Source organism: Petaurus breviceps, unplaced genomic scaffold, assembly GCF_028583685.1.
Source record: "Petaurus breviceps papuanus isolate PSGF00001 unplaced genomic scaffold, PetGlider_PUasm1.0 225, whole genome shotgun sequence".
Lineage (NCBI taxonomy): Eukaryota > Metazoa > Chordata > Mammalia > Diprotodontia > Petauridae > Petaurus > Petaurus breviceps.
In genome coordinates, this window is record NW_027185889.1 from 13,705,028 (window position 1) to 13,729,318 (window position 24,291).

The following is a 24,291-nucleotide window of genomic DNA, read 5'->3' on the forward strand; positions in this document are numbered from 1 at the left end:
CACACACACACACACACACACACACACACACACACACACACACACACCCCTCTAAGCTCTAAATTAGTGCATGGACAAGAATCAGAGTAGTTCTTCTAATGAAACTATGGATATAGTGATGGTCTTAATATTTTCTCAGTTAACTAAAATTCACCAATTTCTCTTGGTCAATGAGCAGCCCAACTTTAGTTTTTCTACAGGTTTATGTCATTGAAGAACTTCAGTGGGATCTTCTACCTTGAACCAGTCTGCTTTCCTTCCTAGAAAGTAACTGTTAGAAATACATCTTAAAGGTAGCTTATCCCACACCATCCCTTTTAAAAAGGTTTACTGAAATATTTTTACACTGTTAAAGAAAAGGGGAAATATTTCAAAGACATTTAAAAAGACAAAACACGGGTGGCTAGGTGGCGTAGTGAATAGATCACTGGCTCTGGAGTCAGGAGGACCTGAGTTCAAATCTGGCCACAGACAGTTAACACTGGCGGTGTGACCTTGGGCAAGTCACTTAACCCCAATTTCCCTGCCTTCCCCCCTCCAAAAAGGGGAAAATAAGGACAAAACACTTATAATAAATATGTGTAGTCAAACAAAAAAAAAGAAATTTCCTGCATCGACCATGTCTAGAAAAAGGTCTGTCTTCAACCTGAGTCCATCTTATACGCCCCCACCCCTGGGGCGTATGGGAGTCATGGAAATGTGATTATCATTGATCAATGTTAATGTTTGTCTTTATGACTGACTGTATAGATTGTTCTCCTGGTTCTGCTCACTTCACTGCATCAGTTCATACAATTTCCCCCAGTTTTTCTGAATCCATACCCCTATTTCTTCCAGTACAGTAGTATTCTGTTTTGTTCATATGCTGTAATTTGTTCTAAAGATGCCCTAATTTATATTCCTTTACTAAGTTTGCTACAATACGTGGCAGGATGTTTTTGGTTTTAAATCTTAAATTTTTTTTTTCACCTGGGGAAAGTTCACAGTGAGACAATGTTGATTCCATTCTTGCTTTTATATGCCCAGTTGCCACCTATTTTTGATATACTTATCTCAAATTCCCTGTAAATGGCCTGTAAGGATTAAGCCCAATAGTAGAAAGTTGGTTGGCCTTGTCCTGCTTACACTAGCTCATGTAACCTTGGGCTTCAGTTTCCTGATGATTTATACTGACAATTATATTTCTCTCATCAGGACCATCAGAAAGTAAATTATACCTGTTTATAAAGATGTGAATATACTTAATTTTAATGCTTTAATTCTTTGTAATATTACTGTTGGTAGATATTGTACAATTTTTGTAAAGCATGAGCCTGTAGATTAAAATGTTATCTTTTCCATATTCAAGCAGAATCAAGACCGCAAGCATCGCACTTATGTTTATGTTCTTACCGTCACTGAAATATTGGAAGACTGGGAGGATTCTGTTAATATAGGTAAATTGTTTTTTTTTTTAATTTTCCTCTTATTTTTTAGTTTATTCATATTCACAAGATTTTGAATTACAAATTTTCTCCCCATTTTTCCTCTACCCACCACCCCAAAATAGCGATCCCACTGAATATCCCTTCCCCCAATCTCCTCTCTCCTATATCTTCCCCCATTCCCCCTGGTGAATGTTTTTTAAAATCTATTTCATAATCTCCTTCTTAAAAGATTTCTAAAGAAGCAAATAGAATTGACTATATACTGGTATACCCATGAACTAGTTCAGTTCTCTTATCTCTCACATCGATATTCCCAAATTGTCATTTAATATTTGGACCTGCATGTGGCTGACTCGAACTCATCTATATATTTAAGAATCTTTTCATTTTAATAAGCAAGTTGACTTTACATGCTGTATTTGGCTGAAAGTATAGGAAATACTTTATGGTATTTTAATGTTAGCTGGCATCCCGACATCCCATGTAATATCTGTTGATCATGCTCAGTAAAAGTGTATAGCAGTGGTAGCAAATTAAGCACTCCACCACTGGATGTGTCTTTGGGCCCTGCCTTATGCCTCTGCCAGTCATGCCCTTGCCATCTTCACTTCACCTTCTTTTACATATTTTGTGTGATATGAAATGACTCAAAAGTTCCACATTTTATTATGACAAACTCCTACTTTTATATTAGTCAACTGTCAGACAAAAGTGTAGTTTAGAAGTTATTCCCTGGTTCGGCAATCATTTACAGTCTTCAGATCACCCTGACATTTGATATTTTGTTTAAATTCTGAGGAATTAGTCCTATTAACCCATTAGGAAACATTGAACTCTTAATATGTTTAATGATTTGATGGGGGTTAAGGGTGGTGAGGGATAACTGCCTTAAAAATGAGTTTTTAATAATTATTTTGTTAATAACTTTTTTTTTCTTTAGGAAGGAAGAGAGAATGGTTCAAGGTTGAAGATGCCATTAAAGTTCTACAGTGTCATAAACCTGTGCATGCCGAGTATTTGGAAAAATTGAAGTTGGGCTGCTCCCCAGCCAATGGAAATTCCATGGTTCCTACCCTTCCAGACAACAATTCTTTGTATGTAACTTCTGCACAGACTTCAGGGCTGCCATCTTCTGTAAGATAAATATCTAGATGACCATACAGTTTTACAGGGAGAAGGCTTCTGTGTTTGATATCCACATGTTTTAGCTGTATGAATTGTCATAAACTATGTATTCAAGCAGTTTTCATATTTTTCAGATGCTTTGAAATATTTCCCTTTTTCTTTAACAGTGTAAAAATATTTCAGTAAACCAAAGCCATATGGATTTTTTTTAAAGATGCCTTAACTGTGTGCCCTCTCCCTTTCCCCAAATACATTTTTATTTTTGTTTTTCAGACTGTTCGAATTCTGGTTTTCACACCAACTTAACTGGTATGGTTGTCTGGAGTTTTTTTTTTTTTTTAAAGGAAATTAAGGGGAGAGATGATTAGGTACTTTCCTAAAGTACTAACCCATTGAAAACAAGCCTTCTATCTTGGCTTTTAGTTTTTAGAGCTCATTTCAAAAGATTAAAATATTTATAATGCCACTTTATTTCAAATACATTATAGCCCTTATGATTTCTTGGGATTTAGAGAGAATAGATGTGAATTAAATACCATTTCTCTACTAGGGGGCATTGTTTCCTATACATGTGATATCTTTTCCCTCCTTAAGATTTAAACTTAGGAGTCTTTCCAGTGCTGAGTATGGATTACATTTCAGTATGAGATGCTACTATCAACACATACACCCTGGAAATAATACAAAATAGGCTCATAAAAAACAGCATTAAGATTCACCTCCGGCCTCCCTTTGATTTATCACCCTTTTGTGCAGAATGCCCTAGGAAAAGCATAAGTTATTGTTTTTAATGGAAAAAGTCTACTAATTAGCCATTTTCATCATGGACTACCCTTGGTTGGTTTTATTAATCCACTGCTACCAACAGCACACTGGCATCAAGCTCAAATGCTTTCTCATTCAGTTTCTGCCATTCCTTTTAGTCCCTGGGAGCCTCTTTGTTATCTTTCCTAGCAAACAGTAGCCAACAAAATTGAAAATATCCAGGCTTATGATGGAGATCTTATCTTGCTTTAGAACTTTTTAAATGTTCTATAAACCCCTTAAATTGCGGTTCCACTGAAAACTTAGTGGGACACTTTTGCATCTCTTCATTTGAAAAAAGATTGTGATTGGGGATTTTAAGTTCTTTTCACTTTTGAAACTTCTAAAACACCTAAAACCAAGAATCCCATCTAAAATGAAAATACCTCTTCCCTAGTCAGGTCAGAACTGAGGTTTAAGTGTAAAAACCTTTAGCATTTTGAAGAGATGTGGGGTTAAAAATCATTCTACAAACATTTGTAAATATTCTAAATGGTAAATAGTGAGTGTAAAGTGGAAAGTACATGTAATTTAAACACTTTGTTATTCAGTACACAAATCGTTAACCTACTTTTAAAACACAATTGTGTAAAATGCTGCTATAAATTAAAATTGAGTGCTGTTACACTTTTAGTAATTATTGGTGCCACAGTTTGAAATGAGATCTTGTGCCATTCAAACACACCAGATCTTAAGTACAAGTTCTAACTCACAGAAAAATAGGTTTTGAAAACATGTTACAGCTAACCAAAAGAAATGAAGAAAGTAGAAAATGAACATTTGGGGAATTTCCTATTCTAAATTATGTAACTTGATTGAGAAATGTTATTTCTCCTTGTACAGGAAGTTAAACATCTTTAAAAACAAAAAAGCATTTTGGGCAAACCCTTTCAATCCCATAAATTGACTTAGAAAAATCTCATGGGCTAGATGTTTCTCAGAGTAACTTAAGTCGTTTTAGAAGTTTCTTTGAATTACAAACAGCCAAAAGAAACTGGATTTTTTGTTTTATGGACACAGTTTTTGTACACAAAACTACTCCCATTTAACATTCTAACACTGGGGATTTTTAAAAAAGCTTGTACATGGTATTCTTAGAGGTAAATAATGCATGATCTTATTTTGTAACTCAAACTATGTATTTGATAAAAATGTAAAAATGTACAGTATTGATGTTAACCAACTCATAAGAGTTGTTAGCCTATAAATATTTTGTTGTATAATTTTTTGGTCAGAACATTTGGGCTTAGTAGTGCCACATCAGGATTCCTTCTTGCTGTTCAGTGTACAGATCTCTTTAGTGTCTATGCAACTTTCAAAATTCCTTCAATTAGCTTTTATTCCTAATGTTTTTCTTTGTATAATTTAACAGAACATTTTATAGTTATCATATTTCAGAGTAAACAATGTATCGCCACAGGGTTGACTCTTGCTGAATAGTTGACACTGGTCTAGCAGAATTACATTTTTAAAACCCTAAAGAGAGATAACTTTCTCTGTGTTGAAAGGAGACTTAAGACACCTTTGGCCCAAATAGAGATGAGCTACAGTGAAGGGGCGCCAAGTGTTCTCTCTCGTCCCTTGGACTAAATCCTGTTTTTTAAATGTTGTCATCAGATAGTAGGCTAGTTACTCATAGGTACATTACTGTGGTCTTCTTGCTTAAAGGTTCACAAGTGACTTTGATTTCTTGTGCCCTAAATTATCTTGGAGAAGGCAGGATGCCTACTTATGATTAGAAACAAATGTAACTTATAGAACAAGACCATGAGTAATTTTGACTTGTTGACATTAGGAGGAAGCTGTTTTCTGTCCCTTTTGAAGCCACAACTGAAGTTTCCCAGCTGGGTAAGTGCCATACTTGTTAACACTTAAGAACTTGGAGTTTGGAGACCCCTAAGGCAGTCAGTCATCTTGGGGTCATCTAGATGAACCAGGACCAGGGTTGGCCTAAAAGTGTGGAATTTTTCAAGAAAAGTCTGTTCTGTTAAAGACTGTAAACATTTTTAATTGTTCTGCATGGTTTTCTTTTGAAGATTGGTGTAAGAATTTTGACTTTTTATATTTGAGATAAAATATCAGAATAAAAATTAAATAAAAGTTGTGTGACTGAGGTATTTGAAAACTTAGAATTTTATGGTTTCAGTCAACTCCTGTTTTATGCTTTTGTCTTTTGGCTAATCATACAACTCTGATAATTTGATTCTAAACATAGATCCCTAAATCAGTTCATTATAAAAATAACTAAAAACAGATTTTTTTTTTTTAAATTCAGGTTTAGCATTATGGAGTGGGAGGGGCAGCATATTAACATAAGTAAATAGATACAGTAAATGTATCTCTGCCCTGAGGTTGGAAATGAAATTAGACTAACAAAGACCTTGGGTGTCTTTTTTAATTGTTGTAGCCTTTCATTTAACTACCCCAGCCTTGTTTGAAAGGGAGGAGACTGACACTTGATGTTCTTCTTGGAGCTAAATGACTGGATCATACAGGGGAGGAGTAAAAAGACCCAGCAAAGAGAGTATTTAAGGGTTAGCTGTCCTGGTAGTGGAGGATGTGGCTACAGTCAGTTTCTTTATCAGCAGAATAAGCAAGATGAACTAGTGGATCTCCCCAACTTTGAGTAAATTTGTATTTCTAAATATAAGAAAATGAAAGATTAGGGGATTTCAGAACAAGTAAAATACTAGTAGCAAAGGTTCCCATTCTAATTTCACCTATTCTACTGTGTACCAGAGAAGAAATTTTTGACTTAATTTGATTTTGACTTAATATTGGCTTCATCTCCCTTAAGAAAATCCAGCAGTAGTGAGCCCCTAATCACTGCATGCTTCTAGTGTATGGTATGTTGTTTCCTTTCAAAGATCTCAAAAAGATTGAGCCAAATACCATATTTTATCCCTGTACATAGACTTAACTTGGTTTTGAACAGTACAGATATAATCCCTTACAAGAAAAGATCTTTTGATTTGCAGACTCACAGTGCTTCTATTTAAATAACCTGGAAACACGCTCCATACCTTTTTTAAAAAATTTAGTGATTCTAAGAGTATTCCTTAGGATACTATTCCATTGGAGTATTCCATTGGAACCTTATGACTCTGTCTGGCAAGCATAGGGAGAACAATAATTAGATAGGCTTGTAGAGGTTAAAAAAAATCACAATTAATTTAGAGATCTTATAGTGTCCAATTTCCTCAATTTTTATTAATAAATTCTGTGATAGCCTACTTGCTCATTTCATTCTCCCACAATGCCTGAAAAATGAAGCAAAATACTATTAAGTGATAACTAAAAGGACATGCAGCCTCTCACTAAAAGTAGCTTTGTTAAAAGGACACGTATGTCCTGGCTTATTCAATGACTTCTCCCTCTTCTTCCCCCATTTCTATTTGTGCCTTTTAAAAAGTCATTTTCTAATGTACTCTTAGCACTCTAACCCAGTGGTATCAAACCCAAATAGAAAAGGGGTCCCAAAACTGTATTTTTCTTAAATATTTCCGAGTTTTATATTTTAATCTGCTTTCCTAGATTTGACACCTCTTCTAACCCTCCACTGCATTTTTCAAAAGTTTTTGCTTTTATGTTATGTTTATTTTTTTAACTAAAATTTTAAATTAAAATTTTTTCAATTAACAAGTATTTTCCTCTCTGATCTCTCCACCTATTGGGTAGAAGGAAGAAAAACCTTCACAGTAGCCAAATAAAATTAATTCCCAGTTTGACCATTTATGTCTTATTCTGAATCCCAAGATCCTACCTCTCTGTCAGGGGTAAGGAGACTAGTATATCCCTGGCATCACAGTAGTCATTGCATTGATGAGACAGAGTTCACTTTACTCTGCATTAGAACATACAAGTTTTCCTAGGCTTTTTTGATTTAATACTTCTTTAGTTTCCAGTTCTTTTCCACTACAAAAAGAGCATGTGAGACATGTTCCTTACTTTTAGATCTCTGTCCAATAGTCTGTAATGATATTGCTAAGTCAGAGGGGTATGCCCTACATGAAGCAACTTTTTAGGTGTCGTCTAAATTGCTTGACCAAATCCATAGCTCTACCCATAGTGCATTAATGTGCCTGTACCCACAACCCCTTTGATATTTGTAATTTTTTAAGTAATTTTTTTTTTGTATCCCTAGTATCTGACACATATTGAATGCTTACTAATAAATGCTTTTTGATTTGGGGGAAAAGTGTGATTTGGAGCGATTTTTTTTTCATCTGGCTATTAAAAGCTTGGATTTCTTCCTTTGGAAACTTAAATTGCCTGTTTATATCCTTTGACCATTTATGAATTGGGGAATGGCTCTTATCCTAAATTTGAATCTGATTCTTTTGTTTGGAAATGAGATGGTTACCATAGAAACTTGCCAAGATTTTTTTTTTACAGTTTCACTTACACAAAAAACTCTTAAATCATATGTAATCTTGTCATGTATTTGATCCTCAAAGTGAGTAGGGAGGTGACATGGTCAGTCCTGTGCTTTCAGAAGACAGTTGTGAATGAACTGGAGTGGAAGAGAGACCTGATCCAAGGAAACTCAGGCTGTGGCAGTAATTCAGATGTGAAGTGATGTCCTGTCCCATGGTGGTGGCAGTGTTAGGGGAGAAGGCGGGGGAGCGGAAGGGGTAGAGGCTTCCTGTCATCCTTTATCTTTTTGGTCATGAACTCCCATCAGTATAGAAGATAATTTCTTTGCTTCTCCAAGTTTGTTTATATTGTGACTTTTATATGCGTCACTATTCTAGTATTAGATTCACTCGTGAATGTAATACTGCTTTCCTTACCAACAGGCTTTTTCCTTGCAGGAGAGATTTTTAAAATCCAACAAAGCCAAAAACATTGTATCTTACTGCAAACTTCTGACAAAGGAAAATCAGTTCAACATGGCTGAAATGTGTTGTGTTTTGCAGCCATAGTCCTTCAGTTTGTGATATGCTCTAACTGGAACCAGCATCGTTCACAGCAAAGAAGAAATTTAGCTGCCCTTTTTAGTAGTTTTTGTTTACATTATTGTAGTGGTGTATGCTCTTTTGGTTCCACTTTCTTCATTTATTTCCATAGTTCTTAGAATTTCTCATTCACCAGTGGTATGACCGACCAGTTATTTTCCTATCCCAATTTGTTTTGCCTCATTACTTTGATCTTTGTTGCTATTTAATGTCCTCTTAATTTCTAGTTGAGGGTATAAATCTGTATATTCTTTGGTTCACATTCCTCAAAGAGGAGTACTTTAAGTATTTATTCCCTAATCAATGGGGCACATACTTCGTTTCCTATTCTTTGCTACTATAAAAGCTGCTGCTTTTGAGCATGGTTGAGTGGAGTACCAGATGTGGGAGAGGTCTGGGATTCAAGTACTGCCAACTACTACCTGTGTGGTGTTGGGCAAGCCCTTTAACTAAACTTTAGACCTTCATGTGATGACTGACCTCTAAGGGCCGGGTTTTGACTCTGATGCTCCTGTGCATATTTTGGTAGGCTTAGGAGCTTATGTTTATGTCTCTTAGACATTTTATCCAACTTTGCCTTTCCAAATCTTGACTATTCACTTCTCATTCCAGGTGCCTGATGACACTTATTTATCTGCAATCCTATTGTATTCATTCTCCAAACCCCACCCTCAGCAAATTATAGGATTCTAATGTTTAGCACATAGGGGACACTTCACAAAGTGATCCTTACTTAATGAATAGTTACTTGACTGATTTCTATTTTCAGATACATTCAAATTACTGCTATTCAAAAATATACAGGATATAGGGGCAGCCAAGTGGCACAGTGAATGGAGCTAGCCGTGTGACTTTGGGCAAGTCACTTAACCCCACTTGCCCTCCAAAAAGCCAAAAAAAAAAAAAAGAATCTTCCTTTAAGGGGCAGCCAGGTGGCTCAGCGAGTAAGAGCACCAGTCCCAGTGTCAGGATGACCTGGGGATCGAATCCGGGCTCAGATACTTAGCACCACACTCAGAAATAACTGGCCGTGTAACCTTGAGCAAGTTACTTTACCCCAATTGCTTATATATACATATACATATACACACACACACACACACACACACACACACACACACACAGGATAAAATACTCTGCAAAAATCACATTCTCTGATTTTGATGCATCCAAATTCTAGAAAATCACAAGTACTTTTACCAGAAATGATATGAGTATGGAGAAATGCAACACTTAAATGCCAAAGTTTATTTGTTTTTACATTTTTCACATAAAAGATGGTATTTACAATAACTTTATCAAACATTGGAATACCATGAAAGGGGCCAGTGTCATTCCAGCTGAGCTCAATGTATGGAATGAATAAAAAGTACCTTCTCTTTTCCAATAATGCACCAAGTCAAGATATAGTATCAATGGAATCTCTCATGTTTAACATAAGCTAACTATTCCAATGATGAATAACAGAAATAAATGGATCTCGAGTTAGACACCATTTACACTATCAAATAATAGAGCATTCTATTTTATCAGAATTGTATACTTTCAAATTCATTGTCACTAAATACCAAACATTAATTCTATTTTGACTGCTTATCTATGGAAATTTTTGATTTGTGGCACGTCCATTTATGACAGATGGTCCAAAACAATCTTGACACATAGGAAACATTTGAATCGTCTTTATTAGTTTCTGTATTCATTGTCTTTAAAGAAAATTCACTTAGTAAAAGGTAGGGGGAGAGGGAGATGCAGTAGGGTGGCAAATAGAACTTTAAAACTAAATGTACCATTTGCTCTTGGACTGAATACCCTAATGTTAAAATTGAAAACAGGAAGCCAGCACAAAAACTCATCAGAAGCTATCACTTATATACTGGACCCTGAGCCATAGTTCCTAACAAATCAAAGAAGTTACAGTGGTTGGCTTAACAAAAAGTTGATGTAACAATCATACATTTCTGATTCTCAAATAACTAATGTCAGTGCCTTCATGAGGCATAGAAATGCAGAGGAAATGAAAAATGGTAAGTCTTGTTCAAATCATAAAGGGCTGAAACCTTTTGTGCCCTTTGGCAGTCTGGTGAAATCAGTACATGCCTTCTCAGAATATTTTTAAGTAATTCAGAAAAATGCACGTCTCATTTTGAGGTCTGAAAATAAAGATGTATCACCTGGCTACCCCAGTTCACAGACAGATTGCAGTCTACCCATGGTCCAAGTTAAGAATCTTTGTTTTGACAGACCAACAGAAATATGCAAGGATTTGTCATACAGATTACAAGCCATCTATATCCATCTGGTGAGTTATCCATAAGGAGGCCCAATGTCTTAGCAAATGGGGAGTGCATTAGGTGTCTAGCTCCCCATCTGCCTCAGGCCCATCTTGTTCTGTTTGGTGACACCCTTTACTCCACACTTCTATATAGTATTTTATTTCATTGTATCACTGGAGCCTAGGCACACTCTTTTGGAAAGGCCTAGAGCTTCTTAACCAAGGGTGAAGTGAACCAAGGCATCCAGAGCAGGGATGGGGATTTGGGCATGTGAACTTGGACCAGCAAAAAAAATTTACATCTTTATTTTCACTCATCCAATAAACAGTGCCGTGCATTATGCTAATTTCACTTGCTTGTCTTTTTTGTAATCCTACGCAATTTTTAAAGTGATTCTGAGAATGGGTGCACACCAGGAACATGACACAATAAAGGTTAAAAACCCTTGGTTTGGCATATAGTCCTAGCAACAACAGAGTGCTAAAGGCCTTAGAGGCTCACCCACATGTTCATTTTGCCAGTTGATGAATTCTTGGGCCATGGCAACCAACCCAGTGTAGGAAATAAAGACTAACTGGTCCCTGGAATCAGGGAGTTTAGTGTACAGCCCAGAATATGACATACACAGTGAAAAGGAGAGCTCTAAAGTGCTCAAGGAAAATTTAAGGACAGTGGAAACAGCTGGAGAGGTCAGAAGAGAAATTTGGGACTGACCTCACAGATGGCACCTAGCCAAGAAATGTATTTCCAAGCCTCAAAGTTGATGTGGGGGATGAATGAGGGACGAGTTCCACAGCCTCTCCCTCTATCCACCATAAAAGGAGGCTATATTGTATTCAATTGATTACTGTTACTACAGCAGACAGTGATGAAGATGATAATATATCATGGGAAGATCAGAAAAAATAAAGTCACATAGCTTACAGCAGAGGGACTGGATTCAAAAATTTTTCCCTCTGCTAGGGACCAGAAGGCCAAATGATGTAATAACCTGGTAAAGACAACTCCCTTTGAGAGACTTGGGAACTCTGGTAAATGCAATGACCAACCAGGATTCTGAGGGACCAATAAAGCAGGCTATGTGCTTCTTCACAGATAAGTGATGTACAGAATAACATACTTGTGGACATGCGCAGCATGGGAGTTTAGTTTGCTTAGCTAAAAGTTAAAAATGAGTACACTTCTTTGAAATTGAAAAATGTCACATTTATATGGTTAGTTTTATGTAAAAAAGATGGAGGATGGCAAATGGAAGTGTAAATCCTAAGAATGGGAATCTCCTTGGAATCCTCAGGTCTATCAATAAGGATTCAGAGCCAGACCAGGCTTGGAAAGCAGTGATCAAAATTGAAATTTGTGACCCCAAAAGGAAGATGTTACCAACATCACATTTCAAAATCAACTATCAATAGTCAGGTCTGCACTGGTTAGAACTGTCAGAACTACAAAAACCTACCATTTATATTCCTTACCCAAGTCTCACACCTCTTAACCAGGCCAATCCTCCTTGGTTGTGGTCTGGGCTCTCACTTAATGATCTCATCAGCTCCCATTGTCTTCTAAAAACTACTTATCTAACTCCAACTGGTTTTAGACATCTTAGACTCAACATGTCCCAAACTGAACCACCTTCTTCCTAGTCAGTCCACCAGGCTTCCAAACCTGGGTGTCTGCAACTTATCATTAACTTTCCCCGTAGCTTTGTCAAAGCTATCAAATGCACCCCTTTCTCCCCGATGTTACCACCACCTTGGCCCTTGTCTCACATCTAAACTATGGCAATAGCCTGCAGGTTGAGTTTGCCACATTTCTCTCCACTCCAGTCCATCCTCCACTAAGTTGCCAAAATTATTTCCTTAAGTGCTAGTTCAATCACGGCAACCCCATACTGATTCCAGTGGCTCCCTGCCACCATCTCTTCCAGTCTTCTCACACTTCTCTCTGATCCAGTAACAGTGGCTTCTTCACTCTTCTGTTAACAAGACACCATCTCTACTGTGGGCATTTTTTTCCTAATTGTCCCTTATGCCTGGAATGTTCCCTCCTGAATGATCCCTGCCTCTCTTCAAGCTAAAATCCCATCTTCTGCAGGAAATTCCCAGTCCCTCTTAATTCTAGTATCTCCTGAGCAGTGAAGAGGACCAGCCCTGGAGTCAGGAGGACCTGAGTTCAAATCTGGCCTCAGACACAACACAAAATTAGCTGTGTGACCTTGAGCAAGTCACTTAAACCCAACTGCCAAGAAAAAAAAAAAACACAAAACCTTTGTTAAATTAAGGCTGTGAACAAAAAATTCAGAGGTTTTTCTCATTTTTATTCCCAGAGCTTAGAAGAGTACCTGACACATAGCAGATACTTAATAAAAGCTAATTGCATACAACCCAACCTGCCTTGAAATATGGTCAACTCCAAAACATTAAATGGACAAAAGAAATGTTGACTCAGTTTTTCCTGTGGAAATTTAAATAAGACATTTATACAAGTAGGCAGAGTTAACTCCCAGGACTACACTGGTTTAGAGTACGAGCTCATTTACAAAATAATGAGAATGGGAAAAGTCAAAGGAAGAGCTAGACCTGAAAGCAAGAGAGATGGTTTCAAAATTAGGTCTCCTAATTACTACTTGTGTGACCATGAATAAATCCCTTAGCATCACTGGGCCTATTTCCTCATCTGTAAATCACAGATAATACCTGTAGTACTTACCTCACAGGGTTTTTGTGACTATTACACAAGAATTTACCCCCAAAGAGATCAAAGAGGAAAAAGACCCATATGCATAAAAATATTTATCAATAGTTCTCTTTGTTCCAGAAAACAACTGTAAACTAAGGGAGTGCTCATTTACTGGGGAATTATTCAATAAATTATGGTGTATGAATATAAACTGCCATAAGAAATGATAAAAAGGATGGTTTGGGAGAAATCTATAAAGGCCTATATGAACTGATGCAGAGTGAAGGGAGCAGAATAATTCATATGCTAGCAACACTGTAATAACAGAAAACTGAACAACTTGATGCAATGATACAACAATCCCAGAGTACTGATAAAGCATGGACTCAAGGTGCAGAATGAGATATTTATGGACATAGACAATTTGTTTCATTTGAGCATACATATTATAAGGGCTTTTTTTTAAATTGGGGAGGGAAAAGATGTATTATAAATGTATTATAAAATTATTTGGAAAATTTTCAACATTAAATGAGAATGCCCATTCTAGGCAAACCGTGAAGAACAATATACTAATTATGATGATGGATTTTACCTCAGTTTCCTTATCAATAAAATGAAAAGAGGTTGGACTAAAAGACTAAGATTTCTTCCAGCTCTAAACCATAATTGGTGATTTCTGCAGCAATCCTTTCTCATCAGTAATGACAGAACCAATACCATTTAAGGATCCCAAGTACAACGGGAAGAAATGGCAGTGTCCACTAACATGAAGAATGCCCAGACCTGACAAATACAAGCAGAAAAAAACCCATGCTGGGAGCAATAGTTTTAAAAAATACTCTGGGGTCAGTTTTCAAGGTCTCCAAAACAGGAAGATTCTGAAAGAATGGGAAAAGATCCGGATGGGGGGAAAAAAAAAAGCAACCAAGCAATGACCAATCCATGTGCCTCCTTTTTAGAAAGGAGAAAGGTGCAGGTAATAATAGAAAACTAATTCTTGGCAGAAGACCCCACGAGTTTCATGTTTAATTTCAAAGAAGCATTTTTATGCAAAGAACTATCTCCTGTCCTCAAAAGTGGTACCATTCCATCAAGTAATACTAGGTACACATGTAAATTCCTGTGTACCAAATAAAAGTACTGAGAGCTGTAAGGCAATTAGGAAAAGTTTCATGTAGGAAGGGCCACTTAAGCCAAGCTTCAAAGGAAGTTAGGGTTCCAGGAGAGGTGGGTGAAGAGGGAGAGCATTCTGAACATGGCAGTCAAATATTACAAGGCAGAGAGATGGAGGAAGAGCACAAAGACCAGTTTGACTGAAATGTATAAGAAGACTAAAAAGAGAGGTTGGAGCCAGTAATGAAAGGCTTTAAATGACAAGAATTCATATTTCATTCTAGAAGCAACAGTAATTTCATAGAACATCCATGAAGGGGTCTGCTACATATTAAATTATACTAGAATCTATGTTAAGTGAGAATCAGTAATCCAGTGAGTATTAACATGAAGCAAAATATAAAACACAAATAACCCAGCGCTCTACACCAAAATCATGAGATGTTCATCACAATCCAAGTCTGGCTTCTATGTCCAATTCTCCTTTCCCTCACTCCCTCTCATTGTTTCTGCCCAACTGGCCCCAGAGTGGACATTCCGTCTCCTGTCTCTACTCTCAGCACTTTGCACACGCTCTCAGTGAATGCCCTGCTCTCTCTCTCAGAATTCCCACGCTCTTTCAAGCGCGGGCTCCTCGCACCGCGTCCTCCAGCGAGGCTTTTCTCCCTGCCTCCCACTAGCTGTCAGTGCACTTCCTCTCCATTCATCTTGCATTTCCTTTCCAAATAATGTGTCTACATCCCCACGGTAGAACGCAAGCTCCTTGAGGAAAGTAACTGTTCCTTTTTGCACATGCAAGGTCTTTCACATAGTAGGTGCCTAATAAACGATCGATGAATTTAATTTTCCAAGTGCTCCCTTTCACAAATGACAATGTACCAATTCCATGCAGCTCTGAACGAGACTCCTCAGTGAGATCCAGCGTCATTCCACTCACTAGCCTGACAATCCACAGTGGAAAAAGTGATTGAAAAATGCTTCTTTCTCAGATTACATCACGTAGCTCAGTGAGTTGACCCATCCATACAGATTACCTTGGACAGGCACCACAGACAATGAACAGAGCTGGATAACGTTTTGGAAACCGTAATGCTTTCAAAGATCACAAATTGCTTAATGTCACAAATGACCATCTTTTCTCCCACAATGTTTTATAACTGACTCATGATGTTCTTAGAAAAGTTCAAACAGTAACCTAAAGAGCTATGGAAAGTTGTGCTGAGCTCAAGGCAAGTCTGCAGCATATTGATAATAATGATGTGCCCATGAAATATGAAAGCGAGGCACACATGCCTTGAAAAGGAAGTGGGCTAGAATGAGATGAAGTAAGAATCACAGCTGGACAGCAGCAACCAAGAAACGCCTACAAAGAGAACCAAGAACACTCCACCTTCCCCCAACACCATGGGTGGGATCTCTCTTCAAAGGCAAAGAAGGTGCTGCAATCTGACCTAGTGAATGGAGCACACACCACAATCACAGATCCAGAAGTCTAACATTTTTCAGCACATGCCTAATTCACTCCAAACCCTGATGAGCTCTAATTTGTAGGTAAAAGGCTCATATTTGGCATTGAAGTCATGGTCAAAAACGTGCAAGGAAGAACTTGTAGAGGCTACACTAGAAGCATCCTAATCACTGTTGTCATGGGCTGTCAGGACTAGAGGAAATAACTGAGAATACAAACTTACCTTTACATAAGGAAAACAATTTCTTTGAAATATAGTTATAAGGGGGCGGCTAGGTGTGCAATGGACCTGAATTCAAATTTAGCTAGCTGTGTGACCCTGAGCATGTCACTTAACACTGACTGCCACTCTACACCCCGCCTCCCCAATAAAACAACTAGTTGTTTAAAAAAAAAATCAAATCCAAAGAGACCCCAGGGGCAAACAACCTGTGTAAGGGCCTGGGCTTCCTGACTTGTCACATTAAGTCTTTTCCCCACAGTTAGGGAGTAATCCCATGTCTGTCCCTTCTCACCTGTAAAATGAGAAGTTCACAGCACTTTTGGAGATGCAAAAAAAACTGTCCAAAAGTTACCACAGAAATCCACCAACTCTGGTACTTTCCTGTGACAACATGCTAGTAGGGATCCTCACCAACAACCCAAGGACATCTGAAAATCCTTCTGAAGTAAAAATTTTCTCTAATTTACAAATTACATCAGAGCAATTCCAAGCACTGAGATGACAACTCCATCAATATTCGGGTGCATTCAAAAAAGCAAATCCCCAACACAAATGGAGGTGGGGAGAGGAATGTACCATCATGAGGCACATAAGAACAAGCTCTTGAGCATTGCCACTTCTTATCCAAACTTTAGCCATAGGCTTCTTAATAACAATCTCATACAGGCTAATATCTATCACATGACCACAAAAATGATTACAAGCTACTTCAATACAACCCTAGGCTGTCTGATTAGAATGCTGATAGGCAGCTGATTTCTTTACAACAAAGTTCATCCCTGAGGAATATGGCCTATTGCAAAATGCCTTCCTCACTATCTACAAGCATCACTACCCTCTCAAACAGCTGACCCTTTTAACAGCATGTCAAGAAGACAAATTTAAACTGACAACCATTACTACCAAGGGAATAAAAGGCAGGTAGCATTAATTTTTAAAAAGCAGGGAAATGAAAATAATTTAGCATATGATCAAGTCATTAGGTTATTGAAATACTACACTAAACCATTTTTTTTTACAACACAGTGGAATCAATAGAACTGTATAGGAGAGGCTGTAAATGTTGCTTGCAGCAATAGGATTTCAAAAGCTTTTCCATAAGTAAAAAACACAGACTTTTCAAACTCACCAGGATACTGTGATTTTATTAAGCAAGTTTTGGACAGCAGATTTGACATTTTAAACCTGGGGAACTGTGTCAGGTACAATCAATTGGGGAAAAAGTATTCCTTCTATAATTAAGTCAATGAATGTCCACAAAAGTAACGAAGAAGCAGATACCTAGCTGAAACCCAGTTTTGTTCTCAAAAAAGCCTTGCACTTAAGCAAGCATCTTCATGACTGCTGTAGAGGGGAGAATCAAAGAATTTTGCCAGCTGAAATGGGATCCCTTATCACCATCACATACATATCTTGGGCCACTGCTTTCAGTATCCATTTCCTTAAAATAACTTTAACCAGTCATATATGTAAATAAGACCTATTTGAGGGGAGGCTAGGTGGCACAGTGAGTAGAGCACCGGCCCTAGAGTCAGGAGGACCTGAGTTCAAATTCGGCCTCAGACACAACACAAAAACTAGCTTTGTGGCCTTGGGTAAGTCACTTAGCCCCAACTGCCCTCCCCCCCAAAATAAGACCTATTTGTGCATCAAAAAGATGAAGTGGCAAAAAAAACCCCACTAAAATAACAATTATTTTCATACCAGCAAATATTCCATACAACTTTTTCCCAGAGGTAGAAAAAAAGTTCAGATTGTTTAAGTCTAAACTGGAATTGCGCCAGCTTTAAAAAGTCATTCAGTCCATTTCAAATTCACAATAAGTTCTGCATTCAAAGAGGCAATTCTGGGAGCAAACTGTTGACTTAACATTTGTGAGGAAGTTAGTAACAACCAATTATTGATGGGGTCCCTATACGATGGTAGGTTAACTATTATGATGAAAAAAGGTTTTCAACCTTATATATAGAGAGAGTGCTTTAAAGTTTATAAGGTTTACATATTCCTTGGGGCAGGTTCAGCAATCTAGTATTTCTTTGATATGGGGCCCTCCTTTCCTCTGATCCAGACTGGCTTCTAAAGTTTACAGTCAGAAGGACTAAGAGGTGACAGAGATAGGCCTTAAAACCATGTCTTCCTGAGCTCCAAATCCTCCCAACCACTAACCCATCTTCTTATCTTCCTTTACAGATGAAGAAAGAAGGTTCAGTTAAGTTGTGAAATTAGCTAAATGTAAGAACTGGGACTTGAGCCCAGGCAAACCAGATTCCAAGTGAGGTACACTTGGCTACCATCTGAGTCTCCTTCATGAAGGTTTTGTTCTTCCCTAAGATAAGAGACATCAATATTACTAAAAGTATGATGGAGGTATCAAGGTCCCAGGAAGCAGAAGCTAAAGAGGAACCTGTGGTAAGGACGGTCCAAAATCTAGAGCTCATTCCATGGTGAGGGTTTTCAAAATGGAGCAGTGAGAAGTGGAAGCCAAATGTAAATCTACATTAGGTTTCTGAACAACCCAAAGTAGCACATTTCCTTTCCTCTCTCTCTTAGACAATCAAAAGTACAAAATCACCTTCTGAGACATATACATAACTGACCCAATTTAATCTGCCATTTATTTTGAAATTCTGGATTCAACTTGTTTCTAGTCAAACTGAACTTTGGAATGAGCTCAAATGTGACTTCTTAGTAGAAGGTGGCAGGGATTATGCCCTAGATGACATGCCTAAGGGCTGGCAGAAAGGGAAAAGCTTTATATGACCTGTCTTTGCTAAAAGAAGACTACAAGGGCGTCTAGATGGAGCAGTGAATAGAGCACCGGCCCTGGAGTCAGAAGGACCTTAGTCCAAATCCGGCCTCAGACACTTAACATAAAAAAAAACTAGCCAAGTGACCTTGGGCAAGTCACTTGACCCCAAATTGCCCTCCAAAAAAAAAAAAGACTACAAAACTTTCAGGTGAAAACTCCACTTCACTGCTATGAATTGATTTTCCTTTATTCCAGACCTGAGTTTACCCATCATCTCTTCAGGAACTAGTTCAACTAACAATCCTTTATTCTACACAGAGTGTCAAGGGACAAACTATGACTCCTTCAAGAATAAACAACACCTGCTGTTTCACTCCCAGTTACTGTAGAAAATGCTATCCTAATAACAATGGAGGGGGCAGCTAGGTGGCGCGGTGACTAAAGCGCTGGCCCGGGAGTGAGGAGAACCTGGGTTCAGATCCAGCCTCAGACACTTAACACACACACACACACACACACACACACACACACACACACCAACGACTAGCTGTGTAACCTTGGGCAAGTTACTTAATCCCAATTGCCTACAAAAGGCAAAAAAAAAAACAACGGAAAAATTGACTGCCCACTGACCTTGCTGGGTTGTGATTTTACTTATTTTGATCATTTCTGGCACTGTAAAGGTGAAAATTCCTTGAGAAAGGTCTTTTGTAGATCCATTTAAATTGTAATACTCTAAAAAGTTACCTGGCTACATAAGAACTACAAATCTGGAATACAATCATATGTCTACTTTTCATGCCTGATGCATATGTGGAAGGTACCTGTTTCTCTTGGATAATTACTAGTTCTCCTAGATGGCAGAGGTTTTCCTAGGTTGTCAACCATTGCAAATTCCAATCGTATAGTACGGTTACAGAAACTAATTTTGGATTAAAGTTCTGACACTTGTTAGCATGCAAGGCATTTTGAGGTATACCAGTTACCAGTCATCAAAAGCATTTGTATGTTGAAAATGTAATTTTAATAGATAATTCTTCATCTTACATAGGAGCACAATAAAATACACCACATTCTGAAGAAACTCCAGATGATACGATAAGAGTGGGGAAAATTCAGATGGGCTACATAACCATCACCTTGAACTGCAAGAGACAAAAGTTCCACCTGCAAATTAACATGAACATAACTCAGACTGACTGGCCATGATTGGCTTAAAGATAAAAAGAAATCAAATATGCAGAGTTAGAAAAGTGCAGAGAGAAAAAGATAGGACAACTGAAAAAAATCATGGGAAATCAAATTAAAGAAGGATAAAAAAAGGCTTTAAGGAATACCTAGAGGGATTATCAGGAAATGATTATGCAAGAACTTTAAAGGCTGATTACATTAAACTAAAAATTGGGGGCTTTCAAATGAAGAAACTTTTCTAATAATTCAATTTAGCCGGTCAATATTTTGTTCATCTGGTCTGTAGATAAGATTGTAATAAATGGCTTAGCAAATATTGAATAATTAGCAAATCTATCGTTGTTGTCCTATAAAATACAAAAGGTCATGTATTAAATTCAGACAAATTGGGAAGAAACAAAATTATAATGTCCATATCAATGCCAGACATGATGTGGCACAAAAGAAAAGTTACACATTTGCCAATCACAACTGCTGCTTGCTGTCAGTCCTTCCCTGGACGGTAATTGTCTAACGTTCTAGGCCTAGATAGCAATTGTCATCTAACTGATCAGACAGTGATAATTTTGTATACTTTAGGTTTATTTTAATTAACATGTCAGTCACTTAAGAGACTTCTGCATTCTCAGGATCAATTTATGAGTATTCATTTAGCAGCATTTTATCACATATCTGCATCAATGAAGAGAAATTGGCAAAGTCCATGTCTTACTATTTAATGTCAGATGGCGAAGACCCAAAACATAAAATGTTCTAGACTAGTTTTAATCTTCAAATACGATTGTCACATTAGGGAAACGAAATAAACACAGCAAAATAAACTGTACAAAGGCAAAGTAGAATAACAAAAAATATTTTACTAAAACATAAGATTTACAGAAGTTTCCAGACAAGCCATACAAAATGGTCACAAGCTTTTCTTGAAGGGAGATTTCTACACTTGACAGCAGAATCACGATATTAGTGAGGGCTGTGATGTTTAATGTTCCCATTTTTGTTCAAACAACCAAGCTTGTCCATCTACAGCGTCTAAGGAGTTAGACTTGGCTAGAGGGCATATTCTAAAGTACAACTGGTTAGCTGCTTTAACCAATGCAATTAGCATCACCATAAAAAGGGAAAAGGAGCCCACAAAACTGGAAAAAAAAAGACACACCCCTGCAGCTAACCGACAACTACTTTCATTCACAGTGCTGATACTTAAACCATGATGGGAGAAATGAATAAAAGCAGAGCTGGGCCACTGCTTTTAAACAATTTCACAACAATCCAGATGATACTTCTAGCCTCTGCTCATGCGTTACAACAGTGAATCAGGACAAGACAGAGATTTGCTAATGTGCATTTAATCACCAAAGGACTGAAGATGGTCTGGGTTTTTATTCTGTAATGTTTCTAAGACTGTGTCCATTAAATGCAAACAAAAAAGGAAAGGTCTTCGCAGAACAGGAGAAGTGATGCACACTTGATGTTGAGATTGAATTTAAATATTATTCATGGCATATAGCCTAGTCCATGCTCTGGCTGTAAAGAAAAAACAAACACATAATCATAGATTACTTAGTTCAATATACTATTTTCCAAACATGTTAAATAGCAGAGGTAATTTAAAACAAAAAATTGAAATTAATATTTAAATACAAGCAATATTTCCTACAGGCTGAATAGGGTGTTAAGATTTTGCATGTCTTTGTCCTAAAAACTTCAATGAAATTTTACAACTGCAATGGATATAAATGCTAAACTTCCATTTACCATACTACATAAATGGCTGGCACTCAGGTGCTTGTTGAATTGCACTGAATTTAGAGGCCAAATGTATTTGAAAATAAACTTTACGTAAAGCATTATCTGGTTGTTTTAAAATGCTGCTGCAACAAATGTGTGAAAGAAGTAGACCAGCAAATCCGGTTAGGAGGTTGCTGGACTGTGTGTTTTGGTGCAGTCCATGCTCAGAAGGCCAGAATGTTTCTCCCAATACAACATCCAATAGCCATTACCTGTTTCTATGGCTTGGGCTTCATTGGTCTTCCACTGCTCAGCTACATCATTTGCTAATGGATCGTCTGGATTGGGAGCACTTAACAAAGCTTGGATTGAGAGCAGCACTGTACGGATCTGCAACGCTGGAGACCATTTATCTACAGAGACAACAGTTAGGACTATGATAAAAACAACAAGTCACCCCACATTTTCATGTACTTTCCTCCCACAGATCTAGACATAAACGAAATCAAGCTCAGATTGTTGAGGAGGGTTCTGAATGTGTCACATTTAAGAAGAAAAGAAGAGTATCAATACTAGGATAAGGAGGCCACTTACCTTTCAAAATATCTAAACATATTCTTCCCAACTTGTCTACATTAGGGTGATAAATTTTGGTCATGAAACGTACTTTAGGAGCTGCCATTGGGTATTCTTCTGGAAGAAATAGTTCAAGTTTAAAAGTCCCTCCCTCAAAGGGGGAATCCTGTGGGCCTGCAATGACCACATGAAAATAACGTGCATTGCTTTCATCGGGTTCGGCTTTTATCCCAGGGACTGGTTCTGCCAGCAAACGCTGGGTTTCCTAAGAAAAAAGAAACACACAAAATGTGTAATAAATGTCATTTCACTAGACACAAAAAATAATCAAATTCTTTTCTAGAGAACATCATGTGAAGGCACTTTAGGAGAAGTGCTATTATCCTAGGTACAAAATATAAAGCTCACAAGTTGTATTTATTTAAAAAATGATTTTCTGGGGTGGCCAGGTAGCACACTGAGTAAGAGCACCAGCCCCAGAGGCAGGATGACCTAGGATCAAATCCGGGCTCAGACACTTAGCACCACACCCAGAAATAACTGGCCGTGTAACCCTGAGCAAGTTACTTAACCCCAATTGCTTAGGGGTGGCCAGGTGGCTCAGTAAAAGCACCGGCCCCAGAGGCGGGATGACCTGGGATCAAATCCAGGCTCAGATACTTATTAGAACCACACCCAGAAATAACTGGCCATGTAACCCTGAGCAAGTTACTTAACCCCAATTGCTTAAAAAAAAAAAAAGAAGGATTTTCTAAACAGTGAAATGTAACAACATAATTAAATAGCTGTAGTGTAAGAGACTCTGGATGGAACAACAGAGACATCTTACTTGTTTGAAAAAAATTATACTGGGGCAGCTAGATGGTGCAGTGAAGAGGACCAGTCCTGAAGTGAGGAAGACCTGAGTTCAAATTTGAACTCAGACACTTGACACACACTTACTAGCTGTGTGACCTTGGGCAAGTAACTTAACACCAATTGCCTTGCCTTCCCCCCTCCAGAAAAAAAAAATTATACCAGCTAAACAACACACATATGCAAAATTAACACAGCTAATTACAAATAGCATATAATCAATAGGAAAAATAAGTCACAGAGATCACCCTACTGGAATGCTTACTCAATGTCCAAAGGAGTGAGGGATAAAGGAGATTAGCTACACTAAAACCAATACAATGACACAGTCAGATCAAGTATTTTTTTTTAAAGCAGTTCAAAGTTTCCCTGAAAACAAAGCTAAAAAAGAAATCAAAGATAGTCATGTGAAAAAATGTACTATTGATTACTACCTCACACCTATCAGACTGGCTAATATGACAAAAAAATAAAATGGTGAATGCTGGCAAGATGTGGTAAAACCTTAACATGAATGCTTGGTGTAGTTGTGAACTGAACAAGTTGTAGTATATGATTGTGAGGAATTTTGTTGTGCTATAAGAAATGATAGGGAAGGAGGTGGCATCAGAAAAACCTGGAAAGAAATAGATGAACAGATGCAAAGCAAAGTGAGCAGAAGCAGAACACTGTATACAATAATAGCAATATTGTAATGATCAATTGTAAAAGACTTAGATACTCTGATTAAGACATGGATCCAAGACATTTCCAAAGAACGCACTGATGAAAAATGCCATCTACCTCCAGAGAGTGAACTAATGAACTCTAAGTACAAGCTGAAGTATAATTTTATCACTTTTTCTTTTCTTTTTAACAACACTGATAATATGAAAATGTTTTGCATGATTTCACATATATAATAGATATCATACAGCTTGCCTTCTCAGTGGGTGGGGAAGGGACTGGAGAGAAGAATGTGGAACACAAAAAATTTGAAAAGAATTTAAAGCAATCAAGTCCCAATACCAGAAATGCTTCCTTGCATAATAAAGTAAACCCTGACACATTGAGACATGGTAAATGCCATGTTCTATACCTGTAATTACTTACCTGTCTACCTAAATGTGTTCTATTTAT

The 24,291-nt window shown here is 37.5% G+C and overlaps 2 protein-coding genes across 4 annotated transcripts in view; one reads left to right on the forward strand and one right to left on the reverse strand.

The window, feature by feature from the left end:
• Positions 1 to 5,488, forward strand: part of NUDT4 (nudix hydrolase 4) — a 27,167-nt gene extending 21,679 nt beyond the window's left edge. The window contains exons 4-5 of one of the 2 annotated variants that reach the window (XM_069095166.1): positions 1,349 to 1,436; positions 2,368 to 5,488. In XM_069095166.1, coding sequence (XP_068951267.1) covers positions 1,349 to 1,436; positions 2,368 to 2,570 — 291 coding nt within the window. In that variant the 3' untranslated portion in view covers positions 2,571 to 5,488. The remainder of the gene's footprint in view (positions 1 to 1,348; positions 1,437 to 2,367) is intronic. The other variant, XM_069095167.1, reaches the window with a different exon arrangement.
• A 14,335-nt stretch (positions 5,489 to 19,823) lies between these two features.
• UBE2N (ubiquitin conjugating enzyme E2 N) overlaps positions 19,824 to 24,291 on the reverse strand; it is a 161,855-nt gene continuing 157,387 nt past the window's right edge. For both annotated transcript variants that reach the window (XM_069095169.1, XM_069095168.1), the window contains 3 exons: positions 22,336 to 22,582; positions 22,014 to 22,154; positions 19,824 to 21,537 (listed from right to left, as the gene is read on the reverse strand). In XM_069095169.1, the coding sequence (XP_068951270.1) occupies positions 21,497 to 21,537; positions 22,014 to 22,154; positions 22,336 to 22,582 (429 nt within the window). In that variant the 3' untranslated portion in view covers positions 19,824 to 21,496. The remainder of the gene's footprint in view (positions 21,538 to 22,013; positions 22,155 to 22,335; positions 22,583 to 24,291) is intronic.